At 39.3% G+C, this 12756-nt stretch overlaps 1 protein-coding gene across 9 annotated transcripts in view; it reads right to left on the bottom strand.

The window, feature by feature from the left end:
• LOC124777617 (sodium bicarbonate cotransporter 3) overlaps positions 1–12756 on the bottom strand; it is a 960712-nt gene that overhangs the window by 179979 nt on the left and 767977 nt on the right. For all 9 annotated transcript variants that reach the window (XR_007015757.1, XM_047253082.1, XM_047253080.1 and 6 more), the window contains one exon: positions 999–1123. Coding sequence is in view for 8 of the 9 variants with exons in the window: in XM_047253082.1 (XP_047109038.1) it covers positions 999–1123 (125 nt within the window). In the remaining variant the exon portion in view is untranslated. The remainder of the gene's footprint in view (positions 1–998; positions 1124–12756) is intronic.

The following is a 12756-nucleotide window of genomic DNA, read 5'->3' as shown; positions in this document are numbered from 1 at the left end:
TTTTTGGGAAGATAACAGGAAGTACAAAGAACTTTCAAATAAATGACTTTATTCAATAGTTAGGAAAGTAAGAATAAGAAGAAAGAAAACTTTATTGGTGGTTTGTTATTTGGGAAATGAAACAGCTATGCAACACTGGGAAAAAATTCACATGGACACTTAATTAGCATATATTTCTTGACATATGATCACACACTTCTGAAACTATTAGTATTAGTTCTCATTTTAGTTTTTTTCCATCAGAAAGAAAGTTCTGCATTGAAATGCTCTTAGAATTAATTAATCACTTGGACCCTCCTGTTTAAAAATTTATAGTCAACAATGTTTAATTTCAGTGATATTGTAGCTACAGCTATATTAGCACTCTTGTCCACAGAAAATGTATGTCTATGGTTGTGAACTGATCTGACCTCCAAGACAGCAACTTGTTTATTTTTAGAGTAGTTTATGCAGTGATAGATCATTGGTGACAAGATAAAACTGTGTACCAGATTGGGGTTTGAGCCTGTGTCCCAGACTGTATGCTATCCTTGCACACATCATGGACTGATTCAAAGTCTCAATGTGTTACTTGTTTGCCTCCTTAATTTCATAGTTGCACAGAGTCTCTCTTACAATGTAGCTGGACTGGCTCCTCTTGGAAAAAGAATGCAGCATGGAGAATAACCATCAGCATCAGGAGTATTACTGAGATGAACATTTTCATATTCTTAGAAGAGTGTATGCAGTTATTAAACAAATATTGATAAGCTCACAAAAACTTTTGTCCATTAAAATTGTTACTGTCATGTCATATGCACCAGTCCTGCAGATGTGTTACTAAAACTGGAGGGCCAAACGAAGAATACTCATTAGCAAGATATGCAAATTAAAAATATAATGTTTGAATTTCAAAATTTTTTATACTGATGTGGAAAATGTAAACCAGGCAGTGTCCTCAGTTACTGAATTCCATCTATTACAGGAATAATTTGCAAGTACTCAACATGTTTTATTACCTTTGGATGCCCTCCATCTCCATTCATTTCACCAAGAGCAGAGGAACTTTGGTTTCGATTCATTGATTTAATAGACACCGAACTTTGACTCTGAGCTACACCCTGTGGAGAGCTGCCTGCAGGCCCTGCAATGAAAAAATTTAATCTTGAATGTATTGGGTGCTTTCTATGACTTATGTCCTGAAGTATATGAAAGTAAATGTAAAACAATGTATCATTATCCCATTCAGCACAGTGATTATTATAATGGGGATGATACAAGACTCAGTATGAAGGAAGACATGCTGCCACTATTCCTTAGAATTATTTGAAGGATAGCCGTGCTGCGATATTACTGTTCGCAATAAAAAGGACATTTCTCTGTGTGTGTGTGTGTGTGTGTGTGTGTGTGTGTGTGTGTGTGTGTGTGTGTGTACAGATACTAACTAAGTTGAATCATAAAGCAGTGGTAACATTCAAATAATTTTCATCTGACAATGTATTGCAAAAAATATTTTACCTGAGCAGCACATGTTTCTACTTATACCACTACTAACAAAATCCTGTGAGTAAAAGAACTATAATTTTCTGGTTTTTGTAAATAGAAATGTAATGATAGTAATTGATTTAAAGTAGATTAACAAACGACAGAGACAAACATGATCTTAGAAGTATTCTTCTACACTATACTTCATGCATGAAAGCATTAATGGCTTCCTCTCCCTCTCTCTCTCTCCCTCTCTCTCTCTCTTTTTAAAAAAATCTTTACGTGTGTGTCACGATATGTCAACCCAGTCACTGTGTTTTCACCTAACTACTTGCTACAGCATTCAGTATATGTATTGTTTTCACATGTACATAACAAGAGCGCGCGCACACACACACACACACACACACACACACACACACACACACACACACACACACACACACACACACGTCCGTCCTTGGCCCCTATTGTCCTTAATAATAATAATAATAATAATAATAATCTTTTATATGAACAGACATGCAAGTAATAAGGCAGATTTTCTTTTATATCTAATTTTTGTTCATGTCACAACTATCTAGTATTTCAGTTCAGTCTTTCAGCAGTAGTTGATTTTTTGAACAATATATCGTTCTCTGTACAGAGAACATGTTTCTGCTTTGGCTGGTCAAAACATCTTCAACATAAAGAACAGAAGCTTCCTTCACCAATGCACACACATAAGTTCCTGCAATATATTACCATCCAATTCCTGATTTCTGCGTTATTAATCTATACATATTATAAATCCCTGGCCATGTTTTTAAGCCTGTAAGGCTAATCTTGGGAACTATTGTAGGAATTCTGATACAGTATTCACTAATGGATAGCTAGATTCATGAGGACAGTTCGTGCGTACAATTTATTAATGCTATGCCAGAAAAGTCATCCAGCCATAGTTATTTGTGCTATCCAAGCAAAGCCAGGGTGGGTAGCTTGTTAATACCAATGCCATATCCTTCTTCAAGCTTCTAATAATTGAAAAATTGATTACACTTTAACCCAGTAACAATGAAACTTTCTAAAACAAAATTTTACAATGACAATGCAATCTGTGGATGAACATGTGAGGTAGTGTACCTCACTGACTCACACACCCTGTATTTAATACTAGAATACCAACTATAGAGGTAATGTTGAATTTGTGAGCAGCTAGGGAAGTAATGATAAATCCCATCTAAACTTTGTTACATTCTACTAATCGCAGTGTAAGTAGTGTTGTTACAGCAAAACTGAGATTTTTATTCTTATATACATGGTACAAAACTAATCAGTTTGTGATCAGTCTTTCCTTCTCACCCCATCTGGTAAGTCTCCCCTGACTAGTGGTCCTGGATGACATTTCCAAAATCTACCCCTTTTTCTAAACCTCTCCAGTCCTGTCCCTTCACCCCTCTTCCTTCTTCTTCAACTATTCCACTGGAAGAAGAAGCCACTGGCTCTGAAAGCTTGCAGAAGTATAACCTCCTCCTGCCACCACTTGGTGAGTAGATTTTTTTACATTATACATGGTACAAAGATGTTTATGAGCGACGTGTGCTGTTTATGGATTGTTTTTGTGGCAGTTCTGACTGGGTTGCATCTCAGGGTTGTATGCAGCTAGTTGTAGTTTAGTGGCATGAGCATATGTTACACTCTAAATTTTATGAAATGCACTGTCAGATTTACCATCTGAAACACTCCCCTTAATCTCATATGCACACAATCATATGGAAATGATAATAGTCTAGCAACAGTGGTATAAAGCCACAGCAAGAACTACATTACAACAAAGATTAGTGTAAAAAAATTGCAATCTTAATTGCAGTTATAGTATGGGCCCCAAAAATGGAATTTAGTGTTCTGTTGTGTACTACATGTAACGTCAAACAAATACAATCAATACTGGTATCATTAATAACTAGAAAAGAAAGTGTTACATATCTGGATCAAACTACTGAAAAATGACGAAAATGATGATGCAGGAGACATCCAACTAAATTGTCCCTTCTTGTGGTAAGGGCTTTAAACAGAAGTCTTTTCCCATCTGTTACTTTTATTGCCTTTTCATTTCATATTTAAACTATCCATTTAACTTCTAATATTCTTTGATAGCACTAAATTCAGTTTCAAAAAATTTTCCTTGTACATTTTTAACATGATCCACATTGCGCATCAAGACACACATTTTCTGGGTCTGCTACTTTAATTCCATACAAATATTTGATGCCAGTAGAGCTTTTTTTATTGAAGAAAACTTTCTCGAATATGCCACTCCATTCCTGATAACTTCTTTGCTCGGAACATCCTGTGTGTATTTGTGCCTCCTAGGTAAGAGAATTCCATCAGTATTTCATCTCAAAGAAAGTTAGACTTACAAAACACCAAGAGTTTCTGATACTATAAACTTTCATTTACTTTATCAGTAGCTCTTGGCAATTCATAAATATGACTTACTTTATACATTTACAACCTGTGGAGCACCACCTGCTTAAAATACACTACTTCCCTTATTGCATCATATCCAATTTAGATGCCAATCATGTCACCATTCTCCTTACTGCTACCAAGCACCCCCTTGTTTTAGCTTTGTGTATGCTTAAGAGGAAAAGGGGACAGATTAGAATTTCCTGTATCTCATGGATTTAGCCAAGGGTGGGGCAGGAGTGCTCTCCTCGCCCATGGCATTCAGTAAGCCAAATGTGCCCCTCAGGTTGTGCTAAACAGTGCTGCCAGGCCTCTGTTAGCTTAAGCTCTGAACATGATTCAGCAGTCACCATGTGGCATGGTAGTGGAACATTGTGTCCTACAGAGAACAGGATCTTGGCTCGAATGCCTAGATCATGAGGATGGTATAAACCTCTATACAAAAAACCTCAATCTCAAAGTGTGCTCATACTGGTGAGATAACGGCTGTTCAGGTGGGTCTGTGGTTAGCTGGCAACCTCTGGGGAACCTGCATCATTTCAGCTGTGTAAGGCTTACAGAGGCAAGCAGGGCTCCGTCTGGGAGGACCTGTATTTCCCTAGCTGCTTGTGGGACCAAGGTGGAACCCTCAAACTTGTCTCTTTCAACTCACAGTAGTATGAGCATACTGCTGATGGGTGTCAACACCCAACCTCACAAGGGGGCTCATGTAGTCCTGACTCAGGAATTATTCAGAGTGCTTCCATTTATAGTACAGAACACATGCTGCTAGCCAGACTGTGCTTTTAATAGTTAAAGGAAAGAGAGCAGCTTTGAGAAAGTTTCACCTTTTTATATTCAGATGGGTTTAGAGGGCATTATTTGGACTTTGAAATCTATCAAGAAATTGTGAAATAGGACACTGTTGGCTCAGTCTTCTTGTCTCCAACAAGCAATGAACCTATAGAAAGCTAAATGCTTCAGGAAATATGCAAATGAAACAGAGCTGCACAATACCTTGAGCTATAGCTAAGTTGTCATGTCATGTAGAGATCTTTGAGATATTCCCAAACAAGAACTGAAAGATGAGTGGGCTCAAGAAGGTCTCGCTGACATGCAAAATATAATGAAAAAGGTGGATGGAAATCTGGTCAAATGAGATATTCTTTTATCCTAACAGTCAATAGCATGAAATGTCCAGAATGTATCAGGACAGGTTTTCTTTGTTTAAATGTGCAGCCTTATGTCCCCTACCCATGTGCTGTTTTACATGCTGGTGCTCTGAGCACAGCACTCTGGAACTTAAGGGATGAAGTCACTTGCAGATTTGTTCATCTCCTCCGAAGTGCATAAATTGCTCTGGGAATCACCCTGTGTGGGTAGAGACTGCAGTGTCTATCTCAAAGAAAGGAAGATACAGGAGCTGAAAACTATGAAGCATATCAGATATGGTGAGACAAAAAAGATCTGTAGGACTCTGCACCTTCCCACATTCACTACTACTTTTGCTTCAGCCATTAAGAAGCCAATTCTGACAGCCAAAGCCTTTGCACAACTGGAACTTGGAAGTGTCAGGACTACTAACTGGATTTGTAAGTGCAGTTATAAAAGTGTTGTTATTCTGGAACCTTAACCCCCCCCCCTCTTCCCCCCCCCCCCCCCTAGTATATAAGAGAAAGCTACAATTTCTGATATTGTGGAGCTTCTGGAACTTCAGTTAGCAGACATCAGTAAACAGGCCAGCCCTGACAATACCACTGCCACGATTATCCCTACCAAACCCACTTCGATGAACAAACTAAATAGGAAGCATCAACCTCAGAAAAAGACAGGTCCAAAATTGTCAGACCATGCAGCCCTCATTGCATCTCACGGTTCTCATGATTAGCCTTCAAAGTCAGTGGAAAGTGAAGTCTGCCTGAGGGAACCATCTTGCCCCAAGACTGAGCCTTCACTCATTGTGGGCTTCCCACCCATGAAAGAGACAGGACGAAAATACAACCCCCCTCCAAATCAATAGGCTTTAATAATACAGTGGAACATCAATGGGTTCAGGAAGCAAGGGGGGAGGGGGGAATTGAAACTACTAGCACAGGAACGTCCCCTGTACTTGTGTTGACAAGAAACACATTTTATAACTATTGAGCCCCCTGTGCTATGGGGCTATACCCTCCATCACAAAGGTAACATGACTGGGAAACAGCGCAGGGAGAGGTCATTGTGTTTGTCAGTAATACACAGAACTCATCTGCACTATTCATAGTTACTGATCTGCAAGCAGCAGCTGTTGAAATTCACATCGGTCAGAGATTCTGAGGTTTTCACACAGCTTATAGAACAACTCCCCTGACCATTTCTCATACTGGGAGATTTCAATGCCCATAATGTATTATGGAGCTCAAACTTGAGTTTCCCCAGGGGTCAAGTATTAGAGAGCCTCATGATGTCTCAGCAGTAGTGCATTCTCAGTACCAGCAATTCTGCTCATTTCAACACTGCTACTGGGTGATCTTCAGCCATCCCTCATGGATTTGGCTCTGAGGGAACTTAATGATGACCTTCATTCCAGTGACAACTTCCCACTCTGAATTCATCTGTTGGATGGAGCAATCCTTAAAAGGCCACTACCACAATGGGTGACCAGAAAACTTAACTGCATGTTGTTCTGCCACCTGGCGGTGTTTGAATACCGAGACAGCATCCAGAAATGGGTGGACCACATCACTTTAGTGATTCCCCATGCTGCTCACTTATCCATAGTGAAGTCCTCGTGTCATCTTAGGAGTCAACCTGTACCTTGATGGACCAATGAGTCCGCTAAGGAATCTGGCTCTGTGACAGTTAAAGCACTGCCCAACAACAGAAAATGTTCCTGACTTTTGATTAATGAAAGCCAAGGCTCAAGGCATAATCAAGCAGAGCAAGGAAAGGTCTTGGCAAACATTTCTGGACACCCCAAAACATTCCACTTGTTCTATGAAAGTATGGGAAGCCATCAGGTGGGTTTCCAGTAAATGCAATCAGCTACCTATAGCAGTGGTGCTGAAACAGAGATGTCTCTGAATAATACCTGGCAATATCGCCCAGACAATAGCAGAGCATTCTGCAATGATCACTGCCACTGCCACCCTGGATCCAGTGCTTGTCATTGGCATGCTATCAAACAGAGGGGTGACTTTGACTTCAGGTCCAATGATCCTGAGTCCTACAACTGCATATTCTCCATTTGGGAGATGTATTCGGCACTGTCTAAGGCTCTTGGGCCTCGTCCTGAATAAATCACATACAGCATGCCGTAGAACATGAAAATGGGTCAAAGGAAATTCTCTTGCAATGTTTTAATTCAGGATAGTGGACAGACCAATTTCCCAATTTATCAAAGGAGGTAATTTTGATATTTCTCCTCAAACCAGGAAAGGACCAAACATGTCAGAGAAGTTAACAGTGTGTGTAGGATAGACCATGGAGTGAATGGTCAGCCATTGTCTGGATGTTAGAGATCAGGCAGCTCCTTAGCCATTCTCAGTGTGGATTCTGGAGATGTTTTTAAGTGTTGCTCCTTTTACCATAGCCATAAACAGCATAATGTGTACAGTAAGAAGTCTTGTACAATGCTCCTTATTTGTGGACGATTTTGCAGTTTTCTCTTCCTCCTCCAATACGACAACAGCAACTCGTCAGTTGTGACCTACAGTAAAGAGGTTGGATGAGTGGGCTTAAAAGACAGTTTTACATTTTGCAGACTCACTGATGATTCTGGGCCTCATTGTTATTCCAAACTGTTGTGGTTACCACCTAAAAGGCCTGAAGGCAAGGACTTGGTATACAATGAATTTCTCAAAGTGCCTTACCCACAGGTCTTAGGAAACAGAAAGGGCACATCTGCTCAAGTTATATAGGGCTTTCGTGAGATCGTAGCTGGACTATGGGTGCACGGTATACGGATCAGTGAGACCTTAGATCAGCAAACCATTACCATATGGTGGCAACTTCTCATGATACATCAAGCACATAAGATCCTTGCTGCTGCAAATTTGCCAGCATACCAAACTGTTGTTCATCCACAACGAAAACCAATCTCCAGTCATATAAGAGCAACAATGCTGTATGGGTTCCACATGAAGCATGAAATAGAGTCACTGGTGTGAGGTCAGTGGCGACCAAAATCTGGGACTTTTACTGACTGTCAAGCTTGTTACTGCAGAGGTCCAGAGCAATTTTAAATGTAGTCTAGTAGATGAAGCATTGCCCTCCTGTGTGAGTTTTTAATATGATATTTTATGAAATTTTAAATGAACACTTCAACTCAATTCACAGATGGTTCCAAATGGGGGAAGCCACTGGATGATCTGTTGTTTTGTTTGGTCGTATCCTTAAGATTCAGTTACCTCAAGACTTCACGGTCTTCAGTATTGAGTTATATACAATCTTGAGGGTGCTGAAGCAGGTGACATTTGTTATTCCTCATCTGTACTGACTCCCTGAACGCCCTTAGCACTCTACAACACTTGTACCCAGCATATGATTTAGTCCAGAATATATCCAGGACACCCTTTTCCACCTATAATGGCTGGGGAAGAAGATGTCTTTTTGCTGAGCACCAGGGCATATGGTTATTAATGGAAAAAATGGCAGACATGACAGCCAATGAAGTGTGTCACAATTCTCTAATAAGATAGTGTGCCAGTCCCCTTCATACCATCATATCAATGGATGGATGGGAAGAAGAGTAGCTGGAAGTGACTGACAATAAACAGCACCTGGTGAAGTCCACATCGCGACTGTGGTAAAGCTCCTTTCAGCCACACAGGTGGGGTGAGGTCCTTCTTGCCCTATGGCTTCTTGCACCAATGAGAGGACTGTCCAATGTGTGGCACTTGTGGTGTACAGATCGCAGCACACCAAATTTTACAAGACTATATTTTATTTTCAGAGTAGAGGGCAGCAGGTCATATGCCAACAGATTTGTACTCTATTTTAATTGGCAATCAAACAAATATGGTACCATTTTTCAGGTTTTGTGATACATACGAATTACTCCCTAAAATTTTAGAGAAATGCTTATAATGTGTTAACATACTGGCTGGATCATCTGTGATTTTTGTAAATTATCAGCCAGTAACATTTCCCTGTGTAATTATTTTACTTTTCCTCTTATTTTACATCTGTTCTGAAACATCTGCCCACTTGTGCTGTCTTAATGGATGTGAGTTAGTGTGAATGAGCCAATGACTGCGTTTGAGGATTGGAGAGAGTGCATACATTTGCATAGGACTTATTCTTCCTAGCATTCTAACATTTAACCACATTCATTCCTATTAATATTTGTAAGGACATAGATAACCTCACCACTAGATGCCCATAAACCACAAACAAATCCCCCCCCCCCCTCTCTCTCTCCCCCACCCTGACCCCCCCACTCCACATAGACATACAGATGAGGTAATCAGAGATGGATCACAAACCTCAATTGAGTCTTTTCAAAGAAATAATCCCATTATACACCTTCACCAATTCAGGGAACCCCTAAACAGTTAAAAGAATTTGGATTTGCATTCATCTCCCTCCAAATGCTACTCAAGCATGCTAACCATGGCTCTAGTTTAGTTAAAGTATCCTTAATCTATGTTATGTGGTAAGCATGTTTACCATTCCATTCTAAATGTCTTCTAAATCTACCTCATATACTCTATCAGAAGTTTTTTCAGTTATTTTATCCAAGTTATGCAAAGGAGATGGTAAGCAGCAGCATTGCCTCACATATTTTTTAACACAAATGTGTTTTTATTGCTCTTTCACTTGCTTTTGGAGAGGCTGTGTATTACACCATTATCTGTCTATGTAATATATGAGGTGTGATCAAAAAGTAATGGAAATTTTTTAATTTCACAGGCTTTATACATCCAATTTCTAAAATTTTTTATTTTGTCAGTATACTTGTTCCAGATGTTTGTTTGCATTTTCAGCTGTTTTGATTATTTACTTTACAGTTGATAGTCAAAAAGCTTATACATGTTTTTGAGTGCTCGGCAAATTTTTACTTTCAAAAAAGGTGAATCAGTGAATTTGCATTAAATTTTGCTTGAAAAATGGAATAAGTGCAATACTGCATTCAAAATGTTGACTGCGGCTTTTGGTGAATCTACTACAAGTAGGACAAGAGTTTATGAGTGGTGAAAATGTTTCACAGAGGATCGAGAAGACACTGAAGATCACAACCACCCTGGATGCCCTAGTACACCAATTACTGATGACAATATGGAAATAGTAAAGAAAATGGTTCTGGAAAATCACTGAATCACCATCAGAGAGGCTGCTGATGATGTCGGCATATACTTTGGTTCATGCCAGGCAGTTCTGTCGGGTACTATGGGAATGTAATGGTAGCTGCAAAGTTTGTTGCAAAATTGTTGAATTTCGACCAAAAACAATGTCACATAGACACCGCTTGGGAATTTCTGAATGAAGTCAACAATGATCAACAACTTCTAAAGAAGGTTATAAAAGGTGATGAAACATGAGTATATGGGTATGATGTCAAAACCAAGGCCCAGTCATACCAAAGGAAACTGTCTGATGAGCCAGGACCGGGGGAATTGAGAAGTTCAATCACATGTCAAGGTTCTTCTCACCATTTTCTTTGATTACAATGGGATAGTGCATCATGAGTTCCTGCCTTATGTTAGCACAGTCAATAAGAAATACTACCTGGGAGTTACGCTCTGTCTGCGTGAGGCACTCCTAAGAAAACAACCAGCATTGTGGCAAAACCACTCATGGAAATTGCATCGCAATAATGCTCCCACTCATACCTCAATGCTTGTTCATGATTTTTTGGCAAAAAACAAAACCGATATGTTGCCTCAGTTTCTGTATTTGCCAAACATGGCCTCCTGCAACTTCTTTCTATCCCCGAGGCTCAACAGGTTGATGAAAGGAGGTCACATTGCTACCATTGATGAGACTGAGACAAAAACAGAATCACTGAAGGATCTGAACACCATAAGAAAAAGTGAGTTCCAGAATTGTTTCCAAGATTTAAAAAAGTGCTGGTACAAGTGTATTATATCATTATATTTCAGGAGGATTACTTAGTCACATTCAAAGTTGGCGCTGATGAATAAATAAAGATTCTTTAAGACAAACAAAAATTCTCATTGTTTTTCAATCACACCTCATGTATATCATACACACAACAAATTAGGAACAAGTTTAAAATTTTAAATTTGCAGTCTTTTTCTCTTTTGTTTTCTAGTATAAATACAGTCCCATATTAACTCAGCCCACATTTCATAACTATAACTACTTCTTTGTACCTCCAGTATGCATTTTTTCTTTTGCAATAGCATCATCTTTTATATGAAAAAAAGGGCCACTGATGCAGATTATACATTTTGAACACTGATAAAAAATCATGAGCTATTTCAGTATTACTGGCCTCATCAACAGGACTATAATTTCTTTTCTCCTCTGGCTTTTGTTCACATTATCCATCTGCAATCAGTAACTGTAAATTCTGTCCTCCTCCTCCTCAAATAACAACAGAACTTTTGTAAGAATATACAAAATTATCTTTTGGCTGTAGTTGAAACATGATATTACATAAAGGTCTGAAGGACTATGGTATGAAAAACATAAAACTAGTCAATAAATATTATAACTAATTCAGAAACTGCAAGAAACACAGAATGCTGAAACGTTGTGTACAGTATTTTCCTTCCTTGTGGTTGTTGTGGTCTTCAGTCCTGAGACTGGTTTGATGCAGCTGTCCATGCTACTCTATCCTGTGCAAGCTTCTTCATCTCCCAGTACCTACTGCAACCTACATCCTTCTGAATCTGCTTAGTGTATTCATCTCTTGGTCTCCCCGTACGATTTTTACTCTCCAAGCTGCCCTCCAATACTAGATTGGTGATCCCTTGATGCCTCAGAACATGTCCTACCAACCGATCCCTTCTTCTGGTCAAGTTGTGGCACAAACTTCTCTTCTCCCCAATCCTATTCAATACCTCCTCATTAGTTATGTGATCTACCTATCTAATCTTCAGCATTCTTCTGTAGCACCACATTTCGAAAGATTCTATTCTCTTCTTGTCTAAACTATTTACCGTCAATGTTTCACTTCCATACATGGCTACACTCCATACAAATACTTTCAGAAATGACTTCCTGACACTTAAATCTATACTCGATGTTAACAAATTTCTCTTCTTCAGAAACGCTTTCCTTGCCATTGCCAGTCTACATTTTATATCCTCTCTACTTCAACCATCATCAGTTATTTTGCTCCCCAAATAGCAAAACTCCTTTACTACTCTAAGTGTCTCATTTCCTAATCTAATACCCTCAACATCACCCGACTTAATTCGACTACATTCCATTATCCTCGTTTTGCCTTTGTTGATGTTCATCTAATATCCTCCATTCCGTTCAACTGCTCTTCCAAGTCCTTTGCTGTCTCTGACAGAATTACAATGTCATCGGCAGACCTCAAAGTTTTTATTTCTTCTCCATGGATTTTAATACCTACGCCGAATTTTTCTTTTGTTTCCTTTACTGCTTGCTCAATATACAGATTGAATAACATCGGGGAGAGGCTACAACCCTGTCTCACTCCTTTCCCAACCACTGCTTCCCTTTCATGCCCCTCGACTCTTATAACTGCCATCTGGTTTCTGTACAAATTGTAAATAGCCTTTCGCTGCCTGTATTTTACCCCTGCCACCTTTAGAATTTGAAAGAGAGTATTCCAGTCAACATTGTCAAAAGCTTTCTCTAAGTCCACAAATGCTAGAAACGTAGGTTTGCCTTTCCTTAATCTTTCTTCTAAGATAAGTCGTAAGGTCAGTATTGCCTCACGTGTTC

Source organism: Schistocerca piceifrons, chromosome 2, assembly GCF_021461385.2.
Source record: "Schistocerca piceifrons isolate TAMUIC-IGC-003096 chromosome 2, iqSchPice1.1, whole genome shotgun sequence".
NCBI classification, from domain to species: domain Eukaryota; kingdom Metazoa; phylum Arthropoda; class Insecta; order Orthoptera; family Acrididae; genus Schistocerca; species Schistocerca piceifrons.
This window is presented reverse-complemented; position numbering and strand designations above follow the sequence as displayed.